Genomic DNA, 27614 nt, shown 5'->3' with positions numbered 1-27614 from the left:
ATTGATGTGCAGCACACTGGGCTGAGCTGAGTGCACACAGACTGAGTCACACTGTGTGACTGCTGTGTATCGTTTTTTTCAGGCAGAGAACGGATATAGCAGAGAACGGATATATTAAATAAAAGTTAACTTAACAACAACTGCACTGGTCACTGTGGTAAACTCTGTCTGCACAATCTCTCTCTCTCTCTCTCTCTTCTAATCTATTCTAATGGAGAGGACGCCAGCCACGTCCTCTCCCTATCAATCTCAATGCACGTGTGAAAATGGCGGCGACGCGCGGCTCCTTATATAGAATCCGAGTCTCGCGAGAATCCGACAGCGTCATGATGACGTTCGGGCGCGCTCGGGTTAACCGAGCAAGGCGGGAAGATCCGAGTCGCTCGGACCCGTGAAAAAAAAAGTGAAGTTCGTGCGGGTTCGGATTCAAAGAAACCGAACCCGCTCATCTCTAATTGTAGTGTGTGGCATAATGTATCACAGGCATTACAGTGAGTGGCATAATGTTTCACAGGCATTGTGTTGTGTGGCATAATGTGTCAGGGACATTGTCGTGTGTGGGATAATGTATCACGGGCATTATAGTGTGTGCATAATATATCATGGGCATTTGGTGTGTTGCATAATGTGTCGGGCATTATGGTGTGTGGCATAATGTATCACAGGCTTTACGGTGTGTGGCATAATGAATCACAGGCATAACGGTGTGTGGCATAATGTATCACGGGCATTGTAGTGTGTGGCATAATGTGTAAGGGACATTATGGTGTGTGGCATAATGTGTAATGGGTATTACGGTGTGTGGCATAATGTGTAATGGGCAGTACGGTGTGTGGTATAATGTGTAATGGGCATTGCGGTGTGTGAGGGCATTACTATAAGGAGAAAAATGACTAATGTATGTAAGGGGCATGAATCAGGATTTTTTTTTATTTCCTGTGAAGGCCAATGTCTAAGCGTGCAAGTCGTAAAACTGGGATATAAGGTAGTCTTTTACTGCAATGCCACACCCCTTGTAGCGAGGCCACACCATTCCAATGAGGCAACGCCCCTATTTTGGGGTGCACACAAATTCTTTGTTTTTTAAATGGCAATGGAGGGGCGCCGGAAACTTTTTTGGCTTGGGGGAGCAAAATTTCTAGTTACGCTACTGGGCACAATCCATCTTGGTCTCCCATGTGCATTATGCAGTAGTGCTGCTAGGATAGAATCTGTCAGTGTACACTTTCACTGCGGCAAAAGTGTCAGTGTCAAACTCAGGGCTCACATGACAGCTGCTATTCAGAGCAATAATCAATTGCTCTAGTAGATTTGTATCTGCCTTCACAAATCACAGCAAGTTGGACCCTTAATTTGCACAGTGCCAATGGAATTTATTATGAATAGGACCCTAAGGGGGGAATTCAATTGAGGGCGATAAAAAAATAAAACATATAGTGCAGGGTTATTTCCCGTAGGGTTTTGCTATACATTTAGAGGACTTAGGGCCTAATTCAGACCTGATCGCTCCTCTGCGAATTTGTAAAGGTTTGAGATCAGATAGTCGCCGCGCAGACAGAGTGAAAATCCGCCCCGTGCAAGTCTGCGTACGCCGTTGAAAAGCTTTGCAAACACCAGTCAGCTGCAAATCTGTTCGCAACTCACTCACCATTGATTGTTTTTTTCCAGTGTGTGCAGTCTGAGCGTAGCCCAGGACCTACTCCTACAGTGCGATAGAATTAGACTGATCGGTCCGGAGCTAACATCACACACCCTCCCTGAAAACACCTGAGAACGCCTACGTTTTTCATAACACTCCTAGAAAACGTCCAGTTACCTCCCCCAAACACCTGCTTCCTGTTAATCAACTTGCGTACGCCTGGCGATCGAAAAATTGGATGGATTCTTTCGCTGTTTGGCCTCGCGCCTGCGCACTTTGATCCGTATGCATCGATAATCGTCCACCTTGCGAATTCGCACAATAGCGATCAGGTCTGAATTTGGCCCTAAAAATGAGACACAGTGATTTTTATAGAAATCACTGCGTCTTTTCTTTTTTTTACGCACCTCCAGAGTAAGTCTGATTTTTCCTAATACCCGTATTTTTAGGAAAAATCACGCAGACTTGCTCTGGCACTACCCTTGAGGCCTAATTAAGCAATTTGATGTTTCTAATTAGCTTTATTAGTCAATATTTACTCACTTTCCGAAGCGGTGTCTTCTCCAGTGTTGGGATTCGGATTATTGTAGCAGCTGTGAGTATGTAAGTGTCGTGTGTGTGCATGACTGTGTGTGTGAGCCCCCCCCCCCCGTGTGTGTGTGTGTGTTACCTCCCGGAGGCAGCAGCTGGGAGAACTACATCTCCCAGCAGCCATTTTCTTTCCCAGCAGCCCCCACGCCAGTGTAAAGATGGAGGGGAGACCTCCGGGAGCTGCGGAGACCTCTGAGTTGAAAACCTCATGGCCATTTTTACGGGTATCGGGAGTGCGCATTCACATGGTAATCCAAAACTGGGTGCAAGGTTTTTTACCTTGCACCCAATTGATTTCCCCCCTAAGGATTTAACATTGTTTGCTCTATTTTCATAAGACATAACCTAAGCCTGAGGTTGGCTGGTTTAACCCACCTTAGTTTAAAAGCTGAGACATAGCTAATAAGTTTAACATTGTTTTTAGGTTGGAATTAGAGGAAACTTGTAGGGATAGACATGTGTGCATTACTGGAATTGCTTTATCTCTGCAGGCTACCAAACAGTACAGATATCTAAAAATGAAGACAACGCTTATTCATTGCATCGAGGTTCTCCATCAAATTTATGGTATGTGTGAAACACTCAAACCTTCATGTGAACTCAACTAAAGTAGCTGTCATATCAAAAATGAGACAGACTCAATCCCACAGGTGCAAATAAAGAGTTATGATTCATACAATACATCCATTTCTGGAGTGATTGATGATAATGCTCTCGCTCCTTTTTTCCTTTATTCCTTTACGTTCTTTCTCCTGTTCTTCCTATAATTTTCATGGAAGCTGTATCTTTATTCACCATATCATGTGGAAAGATATAAAGAAGGACATATGTGTACAACAGTGTATAATAATCGCATCTGGTTATAATCACACCATGTGGAAGAACAAGGTTAATGGAGGGTGCTGTGGAGAGTGGGCGTGTTCTGACTCACATTCTATAAGTATAGTATCAATCGTATAAAGGTTTCTTTTCCAACCGGAATCCTCCACATCACCCAGGTTAGTGCACCCTTTATATGTAAATTGCTCTTAGTGCAGAGAGCTGAACACATAAAGGTATCTTTAACATACAGGAATATTGGCATACCTCACACAGTAATGTCAGTAGTATCACCCACGTAACAGTATATCTAGTATGATGCTCAAGGTATTACTGTATCTGTTTCCACAACATTCACTGAATATACTCCAATCCAACCAGTATGGTAGTAAATAAATGATGTATTCCAAAAACAAAAATTCCCAAACAGTAGGAATACCATAAAACAGACAAAAACAGTCCAAAATATGTAGAATTTAAAAAACAGTCCAAAAAATTCTACAATCAATGTAGCAAGTGGAAAAGAAGGGATTTGCATTACATCAGAGATCAGTATAGCATACCTCAAAATACAGAAATATGGCTGTTCACACTGCTCTGTCAACGCGTTTCAGTCACAACTGACTTTTGCTAGGTACGGCCTTTTGATTAAGCTATCAAGGTCTTGTGAGACCCCCATTTCTTGTTCTCTGTGCAATTGGTTGTCATGCTGCTTTTCCGTCAGTATTGGGTCAGATGTTGTAATCCCGATGCATAGATATATATATATATTCAGCAGGGAGAGCATGGCATTAACACAGTAGCTGTCCCTAAATTCTGTATATATGTTGCTCTTTCTGCATTTTTGTCTATATTGAAGAGATGATTTAGTTCTGCTCAAAAGTTGATAACTTGAAGATTTGAGGGTTTTTACTTTGTTATAATTAAATCAGCCAGTTCCCACTGAATGAGCATTATATTAATATTTACTGTACTGTGTAATTATTTCATCAAACCCAGCTATCTCTCATCCTAACCCTCTGTCCCACGCTCACTGTCTACCTCATCTGTCTCACCCCTGTCTGTCTGGCCCTCCCCTTTAGAATGTAAGCTCTCACGAGCAGGGCCCTCTCCCCTCATGTGCTTTTCATTTTCTTACTTAGACTATCATCTACTCCATACTCCCTTCGATGGCAGCTAACCTTTGGTTTCTGCCACCCTGATACTTATCTTAGTGTCATGTCCCCTGATGCAGTAATGTTTCTATACTATATACTTGTACTGCATTGTATTTCACTGTAAATCACTGTTTTCTTGTTTTGCTTATTTGTTTATGTACTTTGCTAGGTGCTGTGGAGCTATATAAATAAATAAATATAATAATAATAATAATAATAATAATAATAATAATATATAAATATTAACAATATTAAATGCATCCATAATTTGATGCAGTCTGTCAGGACTGGGGTCTTTTGTGTTCCCAGCTGTGACACTGGTGGGCCAGTGGTGGAAGCTTGATGGAAAAAGCCAATAGGCTTAAGTTGCTTTTTGCGCATTTAGCTGCGTCCGACGTGCGGGTTTCAGCCCTCTGCTTGGGTCTCTCAGAACTAAAACCTGATAATAACTATGGGCGGGGACATAGCCAGATTAAGTTGGTGTGTGTGTGGGGGGGGGGGGGGGGGGCTGTTGCGCAGGGCATACTGTACTGTACTCTAACGGGAGCCCCTCCCAGCAGAAGCACACTGACATTACTAGCTCTTCTCTTGTGCAGCAGAATAACCAGGCAGCCAGAATGTGAGCAGGACAGTATGCAGTACAGGTTTCATGACATGCTGATGGAGCTTACCGATCAGAAGAGAGCTAGAAGGGGGGAGAGAGCTGTAAGTGAACCATGGATCCCAGCTTCTCCTCCTTCCTACCTGGGTGTCTGGGTCCTGTGTAACCAGCTATCTAATGAGAGCATTCAGGTCTAGAGAGAAACACACACACAGAGTCCTCCTGAGTCCGGTCCCAGTGTGTAAGTAGCACAGACACTGTTGCCATTGCATTCTTGCAGGATAAATTATAGATTGTATTTTTCTATGTGAATTTTAAGGTTGTTTAAGTTGTCTTGGGTCTACTACAGGAAAACTTTATAAAATAGTTGTCTCTCAATTACGTGGAGCTATAAACAGTACCCAGCCATTATTAAACTTTCAGTTTAAATCTAATATACACCATTATTTTAAATTTCATTGACACAATCCATACTTCCCAACATGACCCATTCCAGGAGGGACAGAATGCACTCTACCTGGACTTCCCTCCTAATTTAGGACTGCAATCACTTCTGTTGAAATACCATTCTTTTCAATTACCGTATATACTCGAGTATAAGTCGACCCGAATATAAGCCGAGGCACCTAATTTTACCACAAAAACCTGGGAAAACGTATTGACTCGAGTATAAGCCTAGGGTGGGAAATGCAGCTCTACCCGTACACAGACCTCATAGTGCCAGATATGCCCCACAGTGCCAGATGTGCCCTACAGTGCCAGATGTGCCAGATATGCCCCACAGAGCCAGTTATGCCCCACAGTTCCAGATATGCCCCACAGTGCCAGATGTGCCAGATATACCCCACAGTGCCAGATATGTCCCACAGTGCCAGATGTGTCAGACATGCCCCACAGTGCCAGATATGCCCCACAGTGCCAGATGTGCCAGATATGCCCCACAGTGCCAGATATGTCCCACAGTGCCAGATGTGCCAGACATGCCCCACAGTGCCAGATATGCCCCACAGTGCCAGATGTGCCCCACAGTGCCAGGTGTGCCAGGTATGCCCCACAGTGCCAGGTGTGCCAGATATACCCCACAGTGCCAGGTGTGCCAGATATGCCCCACAGTGCCAGGTTTGCCAGATGTGCCCCACAGTGCCAGATATGCCCCACAGTGCCAGGTGTGCCAGATATGCCCCACAGTGCCAGGTGTGCCAGATATGCCCCACAGTGCCAGGTGTGCCAGATATGCCCCACAGTGCCAGGTGTGCCAGATATGCCCCACAGTGCTAGATACTTACCCTCCGTCGCTCATACGCTGTCTTCTGAAGGAGGGACACAGAGAGCGCAGCATGCGGCTCTCCTGTGTCCCTCCTGCATCTCCGGCGGCAGCGGCGTGTGTTAAAGGAAGTGCCGGTTCGTGCACTTCCTTTACCACTCAGACGCCGCTGCCGCTGGAGATGCAGGAGGGACACAGGAGAGCCGCGCGCTGCGCTCTCTGTGTCCCTCCTTCAGAAGACAGCGCGGGAGCGACGGAGGGTAAGTATCTAGCACTGTGGGGCATATCTGGCACACCTGGCACTGTGGGGCATATCTGGCACTAAAGCTGACTCGAGTATAAGCTGAGGTGGCTTTTTCAGCACAAAAAAAAGTGCTGAAAAAGTCGGCTTATACTCGAGTATATACGGTAAATAGTTCAACACAGGTGATGCTAATCATATATTCAGAGGGAAATCCAGGCAGAGAGCATTCTGTCCCTCCTGGAATGGGTTATGTTGGGAGGTATACACAATCTAATAATCACCCCTCCACACACACACACTTCCTCCAGGTCTTAAGTTCCTCGGACCCACAAAGACTTAATCCGGCCTTGGGTGAGGAAGCAGGAACTTGGGTAGTTCTGGGTAGTTCAGGATGGCAGACAAGGACCAAAGGTGCAGGTGACAAGTCTGGAACTGATGATACAGATATTATGCTAGACCAGTGGTTCTCAAACTCGGTCCTCAGGACCCCACACAGTGCATGTTTTGCAGGTAACCCAGCAGGTGCACAGGTGTATTAATTACTCACTGACACATTTTAAAAGGTCCACAGGTGGAGCTAATTATGTCACTTGTGATTCTGTGAGGAGACCTGCAAAACATGCACCGTGTGGGGTCCCGAGGACCGAGTTTGAGAACCTGTGTGCTAGACTGATCCCAGCAAGCTGAATGTACTTGGTCTAATGGTATGACAGACTAAATCCAGTGAGCAGGATTCACTTGGTATGCAGGTGCGCTGAGCTAAAGCCAGTGAATAGGAAAACTTGGAATTGATGGTGCTACTTATGTTGGACTGGAACTAATGATGTTTGTGCCGGACTGGAACCAATGATGTTTCTTATGTCAGACTGGAACCAATTATGTTTCATATATCAGACTGGAACCGATTATGCTTCTTATATTGGACTGGAACTGATGTTGTACTTGTATCGGGCTGGAACTGATGACTTGGAATCACAGGTGCCGATTCAGTGGGTGCTCCCGGCCCGAGCACCCACGGAAAATGATAAGCACCCACGGGACAGTAGGCAGCCGCCTGACCGATAAATAGTCACTGCCGGCCAGGCCATACATTCCCACTGCCGCCTTGGAGCCTATTATAAACCGCACTCACACTGCAAAAGCAGCGGGGCCGGGGAGTTGCCCATACACAGTCCCCTGGTCAGGGCACACAGTGCGGGGGGAAAGAGCGCAGGGCACCTGGTGTATGAATGAGCCGCCAGCATGTCACAAGCGGATCCCAGCGCTGGCCCCCGTCCCAGTCAGGAGGCTGACTGTGAGCTGGGGTGGAGCCGCGGGCCAGCTCCACCACCAGCTCACAGTCAGCCTCCTGGTCTCTTGCGCGTGCGGCCGCAGCGTGACATAAGTACATCATGCGGCACTGCCCGGCCTCCCGCCCGCCTACTGTGAGGAGCTGCCGGGGGAGTGTGCGGATGCAGTTCCTGACAAATATAATATATTATACAGTAATAAAGAATTCCTTATTATTCTATGAGGAATGGCAACTAGCATTACACACCCCTGGCAACTAGCATTATACACCCCTGGCAACGAGCATTACCCCTGGCAACTAGCATTACACTCACCTGGAAATTAGCTTACACACCCCTGCAATTAGCATTAACCCTGGCAACTAGCATTACACACCCCTGGCAATGAGCATTACCCCTGGCAACGAGCATGACATCCATCCCAGAGCTGGAAACCCCTGGAAATGAGCATGGATCCCAGAGCATGAAACCCTTGACAACAAGCAACACACCCAGCCCATGAAACCCCTGGCAACAAGCATGACACCCAGCAAATGAAACTCCAGGCAAAGAACATGACACCCAGCGCGTGAAACCCTTGGCAACGAGCAGATAATTTAAAAGTAATTAGAAGCTTTACTGTAGGGCATAATGTATCACGGCCATTGCGGTGTGTGGCATAATATAGTGCAAGGGGCATAATATGGTGCAAGGAGCATTACTATGTGGGGATTAATATGGTGGAATTTATTTTTTTCCCTGTGGTGGCCGAGGTTTGTTGGTGCAAGGTCAAAAACTGGGGTGTAAGGTAGTCTTTTCCTGCGAGGTCACGCCTCTTTTACCAAGACTACGCCCACAATTGTAATGCCACACCCCCTTGCCGATGGGCGTCACAGGCTTGAGCACCCACCAGCAAAAACATAAATCGGCACCACTGCTTGGAAGTATTGCTGAGTGTGGATACACTGAGGTATACAACAGAAACAAGGGAGGAAATTTACTAAACACAAATCATAGAAACATAGAATTTGACGGCCGATAAGAACCACTTGGCCCATCTAGTCTGCTCCTTTTTGTTTACCATATTTTTATCTGAAACCTTATTTGATCCTTATTTCTTTGTAAGGATATCCTTATGTCTGTTCCATGCATGTTTAAATTGCTCTACTGTCTTAGCCTCTGCCACCTCTGATGGGAGTCTATTCCACTTAGTCCACTACCCTTTCTGTGAAGTAATTTTTCCTCAAATTTCCCCTGAACCTCCCCCCCTCCAGTCTCAGTGCATGTCCTCGTGTCCTATTGCTTTTCTTCATTTGGAGAATGTTTCCCTCCTGGACTTTGTTAAAACTCTTGATATATTTGAAAGTTTCTATCATGTCCCCCCTTTCCCTTCTCTTCTCCAAACTGTACATATTGAGATTTCTTAGTCTTTTTGGGTATGTTTTGTGATGTAAGCCATGCGCCATTTTAGTTGCCATTCTTTGTACAGTTTCTAATGTATTAATATCCTTTTGAAGATATATCCTCCAGAATTGAACACAGTGTTCTAGATGAGGCCGTACCAATGACCTATACAGTGGTATTATTACTTCTTTCTGCTGCTGATTCCTCTCCCAATGCAGCCAAGCATCTGACTAGCCTTCCTCATTGCTTTGTTATATTGCTTACCTACCTTTAAGTCACCTGAAATAGTGACTCCTAGATCCCTTTCCTCCTCAGTAGTTCCCAGTATAGTGCCATTAATACTATATTTAGCCTTTGGATTTTTGAGACCCAAGTGCATGATTTTGCATTTTTTTGCATTAAACTGTAATTTCCACACTCTTGACCATTCCTTTAGTCTACCTAGATCCTCAATCATTTGTTTTACCGCACCTGGTGTGTCTACCCTGTTGCATACCTTTATGTCATCTGCAAAAAGGCATACTTTCCCTTTAATGCCATTTGCAATGTCACCAATAAAGATATTAAAAAGCACTGGTCCAAGTACAGATCCCTGGAGTTCTCCACTGGTAACATTTCCCTCCTGTGAATGCACTCCATGTACCACAACTCTCTGTTTTCTATCCTGCAACCAAGATCTTAATAATCCTAGTGTCCAATCCCAAGCTTTCAAGTTTTTTTAGCAGTCTGCGATGTGGAACAGTGTCAAAAACCTTACTAAAGTCTAGATAAGCTATATCCATGGTTCCACCTTTATCCATCACTTTAGTCACATAGTCAAAAAAGTCACTAAGATTTGTTTGACATGATCTCCCTCCCAGTGAATCCATGCTGTTTGGAATCCTGTAAATTGCTGGATTTGAGATTGTTGACAACTCTTTCTTTTAAGAGTGTTTCCCTCCTACTGATGTAAGACTCAATGGTCTGTAGTTGTTTGCCTCTTCCTTGCTTCCACTTTTGTGCAGTGGGACTACGTTCACTCTTTTGCAGTCCTCTGGAATTACTCCTGTAGCTAATGACTGGTTGAATAATTCTGTCAATGGTGCTACCAGTACCTCTTTAAGTTCTTTTAGTATCCTTGGATGTATCCCATCTGGTCCCATAGATTTGTCCACTTTCAGCTTTGAGAGTTCTCTTAGGACCTTCTCCTCTGTAAATGTACTTGTTTCATTTTCCTGAATATCCCTGCAACTTAACTGTGGCCCCTACCTCTCTCTTTCAGTAGTGAATACTGAGCAAAAATAATTCTTAAGATGATCTGCTATTACATTGTCTCCCTCAACAAGAATCTCAGTCTCTGTCTTTAGTTTTATTATTCCGCCTTTTGTTTTTCTCCTTTCGCTTATATACCTAAAAAAAAGTTTTGCCTCCTTTACCCACTGACTGGGCCATTTTCTCCTCGGCTTGTGCCTTTGCACATCTGATTACCTTCTTAATCTCCTTTTGTCTAACAAGATATATCTCTTTGTCTTTATTATTTTGTGTCTGCTTATATTTCCTAAAAGCCATCTTTTTTGCTTTCACAATATTTGCTACTTCTTTCGCAAACCACACTGACTTCCTTTCCTTGTGTTTTTCCTAACACTTTTGATACAAAGGTCTGTTGCCTTTAATATTGAACTTTTTAATCTCTCCCACCTCTCCTGCACTGCTTCCAAGTTTCTCCAATCTGCCAAAGAATCGCTTACACATTTTCCCATCCAGTCAAAATCAGCTTTCCTAAAATCCAACACCTTTGTTTTTGTATGGGATGAGTAAGTATCTGACTTTATGCTGAACCATACTGCTTGATGATCACTGGGTCCCAGGTTTTCACCCACTTTTAAGTCCGATATTCTGTCTCCATTTGTAAGTATTAGGTCTAATATTGTGTATTTCCGAGTGGGCTCCCTCACCAATTGGTGGAGGGATGCTCCTTGAAGGGATTTTAAAATGTCCATATTTCTAGTGGAACTAGCAACAGACACCTCCCAGTTTACATCAGGAAGATTAAAGTCTCCCATGATTAATACCTCTCCTTTTAATGCCATTTTAGTTATGTCCTACAATAGGTTCTTGTCCAGTTCTTCTTCCTGACCTGGTGGCCTGTATATCATGCCAATATGAATAATCGACTTCTACCCTGTTTCTATGGTCACCCAAAGGGCCTCAGTTTTTTCTTCAACACTTTGTTTTTAAGGTAGTATTTATGCTTTTTTTTACATACATTGCTACCCCTCCTCCGATTTTTCCAATTCTGTCCTCCCTAAATAAAGTATATCCCGGTATAGCTATATCCCAGTCATGATTTTCATTGCACCATGACTCTGTAATTGCCACAATATCTAGATCATCCCTTGCCATAATTGCAATTAGTTCTGGGATTTTATTTCCTAAGCTCCTAGCATTTGCACACGTAGCTTTTAGAGTTTTGTCTTTGCTTTTTCTGTTCCTAGCTATGGTGGTCATTCCGAGTTGTTCGCTTGGTAATTTTCTTCGCATCGCAGCGATTTTCCGCTTATTGCGCATGCGCAATGTTTGCACTACGACTGCGCCAAGTAAATTTGCTATGCAGTTAAGAATTTTACTCACGGCATTACAAGGTTTTTTCTTCGTTCTGGTGATCAGAGTGTGATTGACAGGGAGTGGGTGTTTCTTGGCGGAAATTGGCCGTTTTATGGGTGTGTGTGAAAAAACGCTGACGTTTCTGGGAAAAACGCGGGAGTGGCTAGAGAAACGGGGGAGTGTCTGGGTGAACGCTGGGTGTGTTTGTGACGTCAAACCAGGAACGATAGGCACTGAACTGATCGCACTGGCAGAGTAAGTCTCGAGCTACTCAGAAACTGCACAGAGATGTCTTTTCGCAATATTGCGAATCTTTCGTTCGCAATTTTAAGATGCTAAGATTCACTCCCAGTAGGCGGTGGCTTAGCGTGTGCAATGCTGCTAAAAACAGCTTGCGAGCGAACAACTCGGAATGAGGGCCTATGTTCATCTCTCTGCCTATGTTTATTCTATTTTTATCCGCGTTATCTTCTGTTGCTGTAGATGGGTCAGTGTTGTAGCAATTCGTATTGAGATACACTGCTGTCCACACAAATACGAATCACTAGACCATCGGTCAAACACAGTTGTTTGGTCAAATACACCTCATACAGGGGGTAATTCCAAGTTGATTGCAGCAGGAAAATTTTTAGCAGTTGGGCAAAACTATGTGCACTGCAGAGGGGCAGATATAACATGTGCAGAGAGAGATAGATTTGGGTGTGGTGAGTTCAATCTGCATTCTAAATTGCAGTGTAAAAATAAATCAGCCAGTATTTACCCTGCACAGAAACAAAATAACCCACCCAAATCTAACTCTCTCTGCAAATGTTATATCTGCCCCCCCTGCAGTGCACATGGTTTTGCCAAACTGCTAAAAAATTTCCTGCTGCGATCAACTTGGAATTACCCCCACAGCACGGGAATTTACTAAGGATTCTCAATCACTGCCGACAATAGCCATTCTGTGATGCAAAAGCATGGAATTCGTACAGAAATAGAACTTTCAAATAGACCTGTTTTTGGCTGGCATGTTTGGAGAATCATGCATGGATCAGTGAGATCCGTGTATGCTTCTCTGTGTAAAGTATGTGAAATAATAAAAATAAAAAACATTTCTTGGGGTTCCTCCTCCTAAGCATAACCAGCCCCGGGCTCTTTGACCCAAACCTGGTTGTTAAAATACTGGGAAAAATTTGTAGGGGTCCCCAGTATTTATACAACCACCCCCCCACGGGCTCGGACGTATGGGTCCCCCGTATTTTTAAAACCAGCACTGGGCTCCACTAGCCAGGGAGATAATGCCACAGCCGGGGGACACATTTATGTAGATCCCTGTGGCCATGGCATTAACCCCCCAACTAGTCACCCCTGGCTGGGGTTCACTGGGTGAGTGGGGACCCCTATAATAAAAGAATGACCTCAACTTTGTGGTCTACAGCAGACCGCAGGTTCCCACCATTGATTATAATGGAAGACCGCGATCCTCCATTTTAGCCTATGCGCTCCACCTGATTGACAGACCAGGAGCGCACAGCCAATCAGGAGAACGCTATGACATGGCGCTCCATGATTGGCTGGCGGGTCTCCAACTGATAGAAGTCACGAGGGGTCCCGCCATTTGGGGAAAGGGGATCCATGTGTAAACCAGTGGGCCCTTTAATGCCCCGCATGCTGGTACTTGTTGTTCTCCAAGTACCAGCATGCGTGGAGGCTTGCTGGGACCTGTAGTTCCACAGCAATATTTATAAAAAATTACATTTTACACTTTTTACGGCTATCAGCCTGGCACCCACAGCCCATGGGTGCCAGGGACAGCCTCGGGCTTCACCCCTGGTCCTAGGGTGCCTGGAGGGGGGACCCCTTTATTGTAGAGGTCCCCACTACCCAGGAAACCCGGGCCAGGGGTGACTAGTTGGGGGGGTTATTGACTGGGCCACAGGGACCTACATAAATGTGTCCCCCGGCTGTGGCATTATCTCCCTGGCTAGTGGAGCCTGGTGCTGGTTTTAAAAATTCGGCGGACCCCTACGTCTTTTTTCTCCCGTACTTTTGGAACCAGGACCGGTCCAAGAGCCCGGTATTGGTTGTATAAATACTGGGGACACCTATGCATTTTTCCCCTTGTATTTTAACAACCAGGACCGACTGAAAGAGCCCGGGGCTGGTTATGCTTAGGAGGGGGGACCCCAGGCATTTTATTTTTAACTGTTTCAATACTGTACACAATGAAGCCCTGCACGGATCTCACTGATCCGGTCGGGCTTCATTGTGTTATGTCCGGAAGTGTTTTACTAATCTCTCCCGTAAAACACTGCACAACAATACGAATTACATCGACATCGGTGAGTGCAAATTTAGTAAATTAACATTTTTTTATTTTTTTTTAAGTTGCAATCTCAAACTGCTGATGTCAGCCGAGATTGATCTCGGCTAACATCGGCAGAAACATGAATGTTAGTAAATTCACCTTAAGGTCTTAGCTAAATTGTGTTAGACATTACAACATGGGGGGTCATTCCGAGTTAATCGCTCACTACGGATTTTCGCAGCGCAGCGATCATGGCAGAATGGGGCTAATCTGCGCGTCGTATGAGTACAAAGAGCATTGTGGTTTTGCACAGGTTCTAGCGACGCTTCCATTCACACTGGCGGACGCAAGGAAATTGACAGGAAGTGGGAGTTTATGGGTGGCAACTGACTGTTTTCTGGGAGTGTTTGGAAAACGCAGGCATGGCCGGGCGTATGCAGGGTGGGTATCTAACGTCAATTCCGGGTACTTCGTCGCAGCAATCATTGCACAGAATAAGTAACTACAGGGCTGGTCTTGTTCTGCACAAAATGTTTTTGCCGCCACGCGGCTGCAGAGGTGTTCGCACTCCTGCAAAGCGAAAATACACCCCCCCGTGGGCGGCGACTATGCGTTTGCACGGCTGCTAAAAGTAGATAGCGAGCGATCAACTTGGTATGAGGGCCATAGAACTGTAGATAACTAGCAAGAGTGGTCCGAACCGGGAGTATCTTCAGTGCAGATGGAATGCACTCAACAGATGGTGATATGCTGAATCAAGCAAGTACTGAACACTGAGAACCTGCTGCAATCATTGAATGTTCACACCTCTTTGGTACTGCAGGCTGAAAGAGTTTACTCAGGGAGAGCTGGCTTAAGGTGCATACACACGGTGAGATCCTTGCTATGCCCGATTTTGACTATGTGATTTCCCTTGAACTCCGCCAGAGCCCAGATAGCTCAGATTTTGACTATCTGTACTTTCAATTTTGTCTATGTGCGATTTTGACTAAGTGCCAATTTTGACTATACTTTGTACTAGATAGTACACTAGATAGGTAAGATTGACTTGCTTGCACAGTCTATCTAGCCTTGCGATTCTGACCCCGCGGGACTTTTCTCTTAATTTATGATTGCTGACACCTGTGTTGAATAGGTTAATGGATAAGAAAGGTTTTTCAGCACAGGTGGTGGCAATCCTAAATTAAGAGGAAAGTCCAGGAGCAGAGCATTCTGTCCCTCCTGGAGAGAGTCATGTTGGGAGGTATGTATTATGCGGAGATCAGGTGTTCAAGCTGTTTGTCTGTCTTCCCGGTTCTGTTGCTGTTCCCAGTGTACCCCATTCCGTGGACCTCATTCTATCACCTTCCTGGACACTGGGCACCGCCATGTTGACAGGGATCAGATGATCACTGATGCACCAATCAGAGCTCTGACTGGGTCAGCTGATTCTCTCCACCAGTCACAGTGCAGCAAGGGGGATATAAGGTCTGACTCTGGCCTTTGCAAATAGCCTTGAACAACGTCGCTTACAGAGCTACGTCTCCTGGCTCCAGTCCTCTGTGACCTGCTGTCTAAACCAGTTTCCTAAGCCTGCATCTGAGTTTTGGAACATCTGATCTCAGCCTGCACCTGTGTCTTAAGGGTATCCGGTCTCTAGGTTGACCACACTTAGGTCGACATGCATTAGGTAGACCTTTTGCTCGCCATGCGAGGGCACACGGTGCACTAATTGGGGTTCCCGGTCACTCTACGAAGAAAACGACACAAAAAAAACAAAAAAAAACTCATGTCGATCTTTTGTCATGTTGACCTAATGCTTGTGTTGACTTTAGTTACTGTCGACCTAAGTGTGGTCGATCCTATGAACCACATCCGTCTTAAGGTGTGTACACACTGTGAGATTTCTCCTTTCTGTTTTGACTATATAGTCAAATCGCAAGAAACGTTAGTGGAAATCGCAAGGTGTTAGGCAGCTTGTGATACAGATTCGATCCCGATGTACGCTCCCATACTTCCCAACATGACCCTCTCCAGGAGGGACACAATGCTCTGCTTCTTGACTTTTCTCCTAATGTATGATTGCCGGCAGGTAAATGAATGAGAAAGGTGGTTCAGCACAGGTGATGGCAATCATACAGTTAAGGTCCGTATACACGGGGGAGATGCATGCTGAGCGAACCGCTCAGCACACATCTCTCCCCCGCTCAGCGCAGCGCGATGTGTGCTGAGCGAGGGGAGGGGGGCGCTCACTTCACACAGCGCTGAAGTGAGCAACCTGCTAGATTGAGCCTGCATACCGGCCAATCTAGCATCAGCGATAGCGACGCGCGGGGCCGCGCATTGCTATCGCTGTGGGGGGTACACACGGAGATATCAGTGCTTAACTTAGATTTTAAGCATGGATCTCTCCGTGAGTACCCCCCTTAAGAGGGAAGTCAAGGAGCAGAGCATTCTGTCCCTCCTGGAGAGGGTCATGTTGGGAGGTATGGTTATGTGATATGCCCATGACAATCCCAAAACACACTTTCATTTATTAATACAGTAATTAGCAACTATTTTGTACGATCATTCATTAACACTGTCTATAGTTTCATATAGTTTAATATCATCTTTATTTTTTTGCACATTTTTGACCAACTTGACACATTTCTTTGTGTTATTTGTCTTACAGTTTGTTATCTATTTAAAGTAACCCAATAAAGATAACATTTTAAGGGGAATCCCTTATACATTTAAACCAAATTAGGGTTAAATTAAGTGTTGGTTTTGGGGTTTTCTGTGATTTTCTGTTGGAATTGCACATTGGATATTTACTAAAGGAGCCGGGATAACACATGGGACTTAGCTCCAATCCCATGTGTTTTTGAGCGAAAGCTGGGCCATTTTCGGCTGATGAAAATGGACCCTTATTGTATACTGCAGTAATGACCATCAGTAATTAATCGCGATATCCGCCTGTTTTCACCCACCGGAAATGGACCAGATCTAATTAGATACCCCCCATTGTCTTGTACTACAGTATGTCTTTGTTTTCTTGTTTTGTTCATTTGTTTACGTAATAATAATAATTTCAACATATGAGCTGGGTATGTGTTGTATTGAATATAATACAAGCTAAAACATGAGTTGTTTATAACACCAGTGTGGGATTATTTGATCTATTAATAATCAACATTTTGTGTTCTCTTACAGGCTCACAGCCTATGTAGTAAAGTTTTTTAGCAGCGCTCAAGGATTGATCTACATAGATGAGACTCAAGCTCAGCAAGCTGTGACATGGTTGAACAGTCGACAGTTACCCAATGGCTGTTTTGACGGCGAGGAGTCTTACTTTAATAATGACGTACAGGTGTGCACACATTTATTATATTTTTCACTTGGATTTATATTGTTCTGATTGCATTAAAATATATTACATAGTCCTCAACAGACTGATAATGATTTTACTACTGTAGTTTGTGCAAAGAATTTGTAACTACTGTATTTAAGAAAGTTATCGCCTAATGGCGAAACTTGCGCAGGTGCAGCCGGTGTATTGCACCGGGGCTCAACGCAGTGAAGGGGCCCAAAGCTGCCTGCTTCATAATGAGTCACACTGACTCATTATAACGCCGCCTCAACCTTCTCCGCCAGCCACCAGTAACAACGTGCAGCACGCCAGCAGTTCTTCTAGGGTGAGCTGCTGTCAGTTCTTTAACATGCCGACCGGAAGGAGAGAAGGTGCCTCTCCCTGTCACCTCTCCCTGCCATAATGCGGCCTCTCCCTGTCACCTCTCCCTGGCATCATGCTTCCTCCGCCTATCACCTCTCCCTGGCGTCACACTGCCTCTCCCTGGCGTCATGCTGCCTCTCTCTGGCATCATACCGCCTCTCCCTGTCACCCTCACATCCATTGCCTGTCACTCCTCCCTGGCATCACTCACCGCCTCTCCTTTTCACCAACTCCTCGTCCCCCACTGCTGCTCTCCGTTACCTCCTGCTGTGTGGCATATTATGAACATGGGGTAGGAACGGGCGATGGAGGGGGTGCCGAAGCATATTTTTGCACCTGGGCCCACCACTCACAAGTTCTGCCACTGTTACAGCCAGTCCCCAACAAATTCTGATGGCAGTTCTGACTGCAAGTGAAGTGCTATTACATTTAGAGATGAGCGGGGTCGGTTCTCCGAGATCAGAACCCCCGCGAACTTCACCTATTTTACACGGTTCCGAGGCAGCCTCGGATCTTCCCGTCTAGCTCGGTTAACCCAAACGCGCCCGAACGTCATCATCCCGCTGTCGGATTCTCACGATATTCGTATTCTATATAAAGAGCCGCTCGTCGCCGCCATTTTCACTCGTGCATTGGAGATTGAACGGAGAGGACGTGGCTGCGTTCTCTCCCTGAAAAGCTCTGTAATCTGTGCTCAGTGTGCTGCAAATATCTGTGCTCAGTGTGCTGCAAATATCTGTGCTCAGTGTGCTGAAAATATCTATGTTCTCTGCCTGAAAACGCTCCATATCTGTGCTCAGTGTGCTGCAAATATCTGTGCTCAGTGTGCTGCAAATATCTGTGCTCAGTGTGCTGCATTGTGGGGACTGGGGACCACCAGTATATAATTATAGTAGTGCAGTACAGTAGGCCATTGCTTTATCTTGCAGCTCTGTGTCAAGTATACTATCTTTGTGCTGCATTGTTGTGAGCAGTATATAGTAGGACAGTGCAGCATTTTGGTGACCAGCAGTATACATATAGTACAGTACAATAGGCCATTGCTGTATCTTGCAGCTGTGTCAAGTATACTATCTCTGTGCTGCATTATTGTGAGCAGTATATAGTAGGACAGTGCAGCATTTGGTGACCAGCAGTATAATATAGTACAGTACAGTAGGCCATTGCTGTATCTTGCTGCTCTGTGTCAAGTATACTATCTCTGTGCTGCATTATTGTGAGCAGTATATAGTAGGACAGTGCAGCATTTTGGTGACCAGCAGTATACATATAGTACAGTACAGTAGGCCATTGCTGTATCTTGCAGCTCTGTGTCAAGTATACTATCTCTGTGCTGCATTATTGTGAGCAGTATATAGTAGGACAGTGCAGCATTTTGGTGACAAGCAGTATACATATAGTGCAGTACAGTAGGCCATTGCTGTATCTTGCAGCTCTGTGTCAAGTATACTATCTTTGTGCTGCATTATTGTGAGCAGTATATAGTAGGACAGTGCAGCATTTTGGTGACCAGCAGTATACATATAGTACAGTACAATAGGCCATTGCTGTATCTTGCAGCTTTGTGTCAAGTATACTATCTCTGTGCTGCATTATTGTGAGCAGTATATAGTAGGACAGTGCAGTATTTTGGTGACCAGCAGTATACATATAGTACAGTACAGTAGGCCATTGCTGTATCTTGCAGCTCTGTGTCAAGTATACTATCTCTGTGCTGCATTATTGTGAGCAGTATATAGTAGGACAGTGCAGTATTTTGGTGACCAGCAGTATACATATAGGCCCTCATTCCGAGTTGTTCGCTCGGTATTTTTCATCGCATCGCAGTGAAATTCCGCTTAGTGCGCATGCGCAATTTTCGCACTGCGACTGCGCCAAGTATCTTTGCTATGAAGAAAGTCATTTTACTCACGGCTTTTTCTTCGCTCCGGCGATCGTAATGTGATTGACAGGAAATGGGTGTTACTGGGCGGAAACACGGGGTACAGTAGGCCATTGCTGTATCTTGCAGCTCTGTGTCAAGTATACTATCTCTGTGCTGCATTATTGTGAGCAGTATATAGTAGGACAGTGCAGCATTTTGGTGACAAGCAGTATACATATAGTACAGTACAGTAGGCCATTGCTGTATCTTGCAGCTCTGTGTCACTTCTAGTATCCTGATCAGTGCTCAATGTCTGCTGTGACCAGTATGTATACTGTACTGTGCGACGTGTGTTATACACCTGGTGATTTTATACATCCTGTAATCTGTACTGAGCGATGTGTGAGATACACCTGGGGATTATACACCCTGTATACTGTACTGTGCAACGTTTGTGATACACCTGGTGATTATACACCCTGCATACTGTTCTGAGCGATGTGTGAGATATACTTTAGGATTATACACCCTATATACTGTACTGTGTGATGTGTGAGATACACCTGGGGATTATACACCCAATATACTGTACTGTGTGATGTGTGAGATACACCTGGGGATTGTACACCCTATGGGGGTAATTCCAAGTTGATCGCAGCAGGAATTTAGTTAGCAATTGGGCAAAACCATGGTCCTCATTCCGAGTTGATCGCTCGCAAGGCGAATTTAGCAGAGTTGCTCACGCTAAGCCGCCGCCTACTGGGAGTGTATCTTAGCTTCTTAAAATTGCGAACGATGTATTCGCAATATTGCGATTACAAACTACTTAGCAGTTTCAGAGTAGCTTCAGACTTACTCGGCATCTGCGATCAGTTCAGTGCTTGTCGTTCCTGGTTTGACGTCACAAACACACCCAGCGTTCGCCCAGACACTCCCCCGTTTCTCCAGCCACTCCTGCGTTTTTTCCGGAAACGGTAGCGTTTTCATCCACACGCCCATAAAACGCTGTGTTTCCGCCCAGTAACACCCATTTCCTGTCAATCACACTACGATCGCCGGAGCGAAGGAAAAGCCGTGAGTAAAAATACTATCTTCATAGCAAATTTACTTGGCGCAGTCGCAGTGCGGATATTGCGCATGCGCACTAAGCGGAAATTCACTGCGATGCGAAGAAATTTACCGAGCGAACGACTCGGAATGAGGGCCTGTGTGTACACACCCTAACAATCTGAACCAGCATAGTTTGTTTTCTTTTTACTCATTATTAAATAACACATAAATATTATAACACCTAAAAATTAAGCGTAAACATATATAAACTATTGGAAACACAGACAATTATTCAGTTATTAATGTCCTGATATAAAATTGATGAAGTGCAAATTTGCTGCTGCTGTAGTTGTTGAAGACTGCAAGAAGAGTCTTTCTCATGGGAAAAAGGGTTCTTATAATCCCAATACACAATGCTGGTGGTGTAGGTTCCCACATTATAGGTGAAGAAAGTGAGGCAGTTGCTGTGGCTTATAGAGTCTCTGGTGTAAATTTACTAAGGTGGGGGATTTTTAGAACTGCTGATGTTGCTCAAAGCAACCAATACGATTCTACTTAACATTTATCTAGCTGCTTCTAGAAGATAATAGATAGAATCTGATTGGTTGCTATGAGCAACATGACCAGTTGCAAAAAAACTCCCACCTTAGTAATTTTAGCCCTCTGTGTTTTAGCTCACCCTCGGCCTGATTCAGACGTGGATGCATAACACTGTGAGCTCTTTAATGCATTTCATTACCTAGAGTAATAGTTTCATCAGAAGGATATAAATACATCTGGCGGTCCGTTATTTATGTGTCGATCAGCCAATCAATCATTTGTATTAATTAGTTGCCATCTACGTGGCTGCACAAAAAAAGTGTACAAAATTGCAGATATAATGTAGGTACAATACTTCGAAGTATGAAGTAAAATGCAAATAGCACTGGGCGCATATGTGCACAGATTAGTTAAAACAGATATTGGTATGGAAAACTTGTATTAAAACAGATGCATTTGAGCCATTTGACACTATAAACTTGCACAAGTTCAGTCAAAGGGGGCAATTCAATTCAACGCAAATTCAATCGTGCCAGGCGGGAGCTCCCAGAGCTATTCAAGTCAGCGTAATGTTATGTCGGAGAAAGCTGGTTTTCGCACCTAAAACATGGTGGTTCGTCACAAGAAACGACATTCTCCGACTTAAGTGCCCGACGCAATGCTGTTTCCGCCACACTCGGGGCAGAAAACAGCATCACACCAGTAGCTTTGTCTGATTTATGCTTGCCCTACAGGAGGGGTACAAGATGAAATCCTCTTGTTGGGCATAACAATGTGCTGAATTGAATAGCTCCGGGAGCTCCCTCCCGGCGCTATTAAATTTGAGTTGAATTGAATCGACCCCATAGTTAGTTACTGAATAAAATGTACACAAAATTGACATACTGTACTGTAATGTAAATATTTGTGGTGGACTGCTATTCTACTGAATCATAAAACTACATACAGTAGCTTGTCCAGTTTTTATGACAGGACAGACAGACTGACCTGGAAGACAAACAGTGACAAAATGGGAAGAAAGACTGACAGGGTAGACAGAAAATTGGTGGCTGATCCCAGATGATGAGTGTTGGCCCCACTATGTTCCAGTACCGATAGTGAAAAACCATTGACCCTCAAGTCTGTTCACAGTCCTGTGCAGTGCCTGGAGCTTTTGGATGACAGAAAATCTAAGTAGCCATTTTCAGAAGCTGGGGGGGCCGAGGGTGTGATGTTAGTGTATTAGAATGCTTAATATTTGTAGACACTCCCTTACTAAAATGTGTAAGTCTGAATCTTCAGTGATGGTCCCTAGGACCAGAGGGATGCTGGGAAGTGGGTGGTCCAGTGTGCAGTGTGTCTGGAGCTGGTGATGGAATAAAACAGCACAGCAGTGAACTCACATGTCTCTGTATCCTTATGACTAGGGAAGCCAATCCTGGGCCATTTTTTCAATCCCGGGTATCGGGATTGAAAAATGGCCAATCCCAGGATTCCCGGGATACCCAGGATTGGCTTTTACCTAGGTGTCCGCCCCCTCGCCCCGCCCACCCCGCACATATAACTCACCATATACCGGGGGCGGGTGGGAAGGGACCATCCAGTGAACGCTGCTGGCGGCTCCCACCAGCAGCTGACAGCGCAGCGTGACCTCTCACGCTGCGCTGAGAACCCGGAAGGAGGATGCCGGGCAGCGTTTGAGCATCCTCTGGATGCTCAACGCTGATCCCTCAATCCCCGGGATTGGAGCTTCCAATCCTGGGATTGAATCCCGGCCATTTTTGGCCCTAAATCCCGGGATCCCTCCGATCCCGATTCGGGATTGGCCACCATACTTATGACTGGATTTACAAACATATGAACAGAACATGGCATCAGAAGAAGTTTAACTTGGACTGCTAGTGCTCTCAGAGTGTGAAAGAATCTTGCAGCAGTCTGTAAGGCTGTGATACTCAGTGTCTGCAAAGCCTGCCGTGTGCTCCTCTCTTCAAACAGTGAGTAACCATGGATAAACTGGCTCCTCCAACCGGCATGCTGATGTCTGGTAACTTGTCTGAAAATTGGAAATGATTTAAGCAAAGGTTTAATATATATCTTGCTGCATGTGGAGCTGATACAGAGGCTGACAAAACTAAGGCATCCATTTTCCTCCATGTCATAGGAGAGGATGTGCTGGACATTTATAATAGTTTTCAGTTTGATGAGGGGCAGAATATGGTGCTATCTTCTATAGTGCAAAAGTTTGAAGATTACTTTGTGCCAAGGAAAAATGTGACATATGAAAGATATAAGTTTTTCACATGTGATCAGAAGTCTGGAGATGGATTTGATCAGTATGTTACAGAGCTGCAATAACTCAGTAAAACCTGTGGGTTTGGTAATTTAAAGGATTCACTGATTAGAGATCGTATAGTCTGTGGAATACCTGATAATGGACTCAGAGAGAGACTGCTGAGAGAGCAAGACCTAACACTAGATAAGGCAGTGACTATGTGCAGATCTGCAGAAATAGATTTCAAGCCAAAACGTCACACAAGGAAGTTGATGGTGCTGTACATGTAGTGCAGAAAACAGGGTCAAGCAAACATCCATTCTCAAGAATGAAGCCGTCTAAGCCACAGTCTAATAAGGAAATTTGTAGTAGATGTGGAAATGCTCACAATCCTAAAATGTGCCCTGCTTATCGTAAAACCTGCATGAAATGTGGTAGACTAAATCACTTTGCCAAATGCTGTAAAATGAAAAGTGAAACAACCAAAGTGCATGGTGTTAAACAAACAGATGAATTCTTTGTGGATTGCATTGAACTTTGCAGTGCAGATAAGAAAGAATGGATTGTCCCTTTAACTGTGAACGAGATTGTCATTCCCTTTAAGCTTGATACTAGCGCGCAGGTCAATTTAATATAATTTCAAGACTATAAGACTTGTAGAGTAAAACCTAAAATTCATCCAGCCAAAGTGAAAGTTACAGGGTACACTTGGGAGGAAATTCCTGTGAAAGGTACATGCTTAGTGACAATGAAATATAAGGGACAACAGTTTAAAACATCTCTACTGATTGTGGATAAAAATGTGCAACAGATTCTAGGATTAAGTTCCTATGAGAAACTAAGCTTGCTAAAGAAAGTTTTTATGGTGACATCAGAAGTAGAAGATGACTACAAATCGATTTTTACAGAATACAGAGACTTTTTTGAAGGTCTAGGTTGTTTGCCTGGAGAGCATAAAATAAATATAGACACACAAGTTTCTTCAGTGATACACCCCTGTAGAAAATTGCCTTTTGCGCTGAGAGAAAAACTGAAACAAGAGTTTAATCGCATGGAAGCCTTGGGTGTGATACAGAAAGTTGATGAGCCTACTGAATGGGTAAGCTCCTTAGTAATTGTTGAAAAGAAAAATGGACAACTCAGAATATGTCAAGACCCCAGAGATTTAAACAAAGCTATTAAACGAGAACATTTCAAACTACCAACCAGAGATGAAATCATGTCGCAATTTGCGGGAGCAAAATGGTTCAGTAAATTGGACGCATCTTCAGGATTCTGGCAAATGAAGCTTGATGAGGCCAGCTTAAAGCTTTGTACACTTAATACACCAGAAGGTCGATACAGATTTCTTCGACTACCATATGGAATATTGTCTGCTCCAGAAGTATATCACAAAAAGATACAAATGATTTTTGAACATATTCCAGGTGTTGAAACAATGATGGATAACATTATTGTCTGGGGATCTACAAAGGAAGAACATGATTCTAGATTGAGACAAGTAATGGAACTTGTCAAGAAAGTGAATCTAAAGCTAAACAATTACAAATGTGAATTTGGCATGAATACACTTACCTTTATGGGTGACGTGGTCTCGGATCAAGGTGTAAAACCAGACCCAAGGAAAATATTAGCCATAGTGAACATGGAATGTCCTAACAACAAAGACGACGTCAGAAGATTCCTAGGAATGATTACTTACTTAGGAAAGTTTATTTCTCAACTCTCTGAACGAACAGCCTCTCTTAGATGGTTGTTGGGCAAAGATAACGAGTGGATGTGGTCACATGAACAAGAAGAAAGTTGGCAAAACTTGAAACAGATCATTACAGAGCAACCAGTGCTAAAATTCTTTGATGCTGCAAAAAGAATAAGAATTTCAGCAGATGCTTCGCAATTTGGCTTATGCTCAGTGTTGTTACAAGAACATGAGGATACATGGCAACCAGTAATCTATGCATCAAGAGCACTGACAAGTGCTGAAACAAGGTATGCTCAGATAGAAAAAGAACTTCTAGCGATCACATATGCATGTGAGCGATTTCATCAGTTTGTGTATGGTCAAACATTTACAGTGGAAACTGACCACAAGCCATTGGTAGCTATCATGACTGAATCATTACATGACTGTCCCATGAGAATTCAACGAATGCTTATCAGACTACAGAAATATGATGTACACTTGCTGTACTGTCCCAGTAAATACATGTACATTGCTGATACACTTTCTCGTGCTGTGGACAAAAGTGAAGGTTCCAAAAGTCTGATGGACGAAGAGATAGAAGCCTATGTTAATTTGATCGTAGCTTCTCTACCAGTGTCTCTTGCAAGACAAGAACAGATTAGGAAAGAAACTGAGACAGATGACACAATGAAAGTGTTGAAAGATATCATTCTGAAAGGTTGGCCTGCAGAAAAAAATGTGTGCCCACTGTCTATATTCATGATTACTGGATGTACCGCAGTGACCTTACAGTTGTCGATGGTATTATTTACAAAGGCAATAGGTTTGTCATACCTGCACGACTAAGAAAAACTATGCTGTGCAATATACATGAAGGCCACTTAGGAGAAGAAAAATGTAAGTGGAGAGCACGTGAAGTTTTGTATTGGCCAAGAATGAACCAAGACATAGCACAGACTACAGCTACATGTGAATTATGTCTTACGTATAGACCGAAACAACAAGTCGAGCCACTGAGTCCTCATACAGTGCCAGAGAGACCTACCAGAAAGTTAGCGCAGATTTGTTTGATTGTAATGGAAAAACATACATTGTCGTGACTGATTATTACTCTAACTACCCTGAGGTGAAGACACTACATACAACTACTAGTAAAGCCATAATCAATTGCATGAAGTCAATCTTTGCAAGGCATGGTGTTCCTATGGAAGTGTTCACTGACAATGGTCCTCAGTTTTTCAGTGCTGAATTTAGACAATTTGCTGATGAGTGGGAATTTGTCCATACTACGTCAAGTCCCCACTATCCACGCTGAAATGGGTTGGTGGAAAGTTCAGTAAAAACTGTAAAGAGTCTCATGAAAAAAGCTCAAGAAGGTAAAGAAGATTTCTACAAAAGTGTTTTTATCTGCCGCAGTACACCTTTACAGAATGGACTTTCTCCTGCACAAATGCTGATGGGAAGGAGGATTAGAGCAAATCTCCCGATACATGATGAACTGCTTAATGGAACGTCAACAGGCGAAACAGAAACTGTTCCATGACAGGCGAGCAAAAAGCTTATCTGATCTAAAATCGGGTGACCAAGTCCGTCTCAGAGATCACGAGAAAGGTATTGGGGTGCACAAAGGTATTGTGCAAGCACAAGTAGCACCAAGATCTTATACTGTACTATACGTACAGAGCGTGGAACGGAAGTAAGAAGAAATCGGGTGTATTTAAGATCTCAACCTAACCATAATGAAGACAACATGACTGAAGAATACCCTTCATTTGACATGTATGATGATCCTGATAATGGTGAACAAACCACGATTCTAGAAAGGTCCAACATGGTCGATGAAACACAGACTGTGTATGAAAGACCCAAAAGGGAAATACGCAGACCTAAGAGACTCATTGAAACATGTTAGATGATGTTCTTGATATGACGTTGTTAATTGTTGCATTGAAGCATACAGGGCTTATCTTTAAAGAAAGGAGGATGTGATGTTAGTATATTAGAATGCTTAATATTTGTAGACACTCCCTTACTAATATGTGTAAGTCTGAATCTTCAGTGATGGTCCCTAGGTCCAGAGGGATGCTGGGAAGTGGGTGGTCCAGTGTGCAGTGTGTCTGGAGTTGGTGATGGAATAAAACAGCACAGCAGTGAACTCACATGTCTCTGTATCCTTATGACTGGATTTACAAACATATGAACAAAATAGAGGGCTTGTTGACTTTCATTTACACAAAGCAAACTCTTTTCCAATATAAGTATCCACAGTTATATTTAGAATTGATGCCATTATATGCATGTAAATGGATATACCAGTGACTTGTGGTAAGGTGAGGCAGGTGTGGCAGAGACTCACCTGTCATACTCCAGTATACTCCAGAGTTTTGACTATAAAAATTAGAGATGTGCGGAGGGCACGTTTCGTGTTTTGGTTTTGGATCTGGATCATCGCTCGTGTTTTGGATCTGGATTGGTTTTGCCAAAACCACCCTTTTTCGGGTTTTGGTTTTGGATGTGGATGAGTTTTGAAAAAAACACAAAAACAGCTAAAATCACAGAATTTTGAGGTAATTTTGATCCTACGGTATTATTAACCTCAATAACATTCATTTACACTTATTTCCAGTCTATTCTGAACACCTCACACCTCACAATATTGTTTTTAGGCCAA

At 44.0% G+C, this 27614-nt stretch overlaps 1 protein-coding gene across 2 annotated transcripts in view; it reads left to right on the top strand.

Moving 5' to 3' along the window:
- Positions 1–27614, top strand: part of LOC135056662 (alpha-2-macroglobulin-like) — a 644880-nt gene that overhangs the window by 459045 nt on the left and 158221 nt on the right. For both annotated transcript variants that reach the window (XM_063962106.1, XM_063962105.1), the window contains exons 25-26: positions 2722–2797; positions 17035–17191. In XM_063962106.1, the coding sequence (XP_063818176.1) occupies positions 2722–2797; positions 17035–17191 (233 nt within the window). The remainder of the gene's footprint in view (positions 1–2721; positions 2798–17034; positions 17192–27614) is intronic.

Source organism: Pseudophryne corroboree, chromosome 3 (assembly GCF_028390025.1).
Source record: "Pseudophryne corroboree isolate aPseCor3 chromosome 3, aPseCor3.hap2, whole genome shotgun sequence".
NCBI lineage: Eukaryota > Metazoa > Chordata > Amphibia > Anura > Myobatrachidae > Pseudophryne > Pseudophryne corroboree.
The sequence above is the reverse complement of the archived record's forward strand: the minus strand, read 5'-3'. Positions and strand labels throughout refer to the sequence as shown.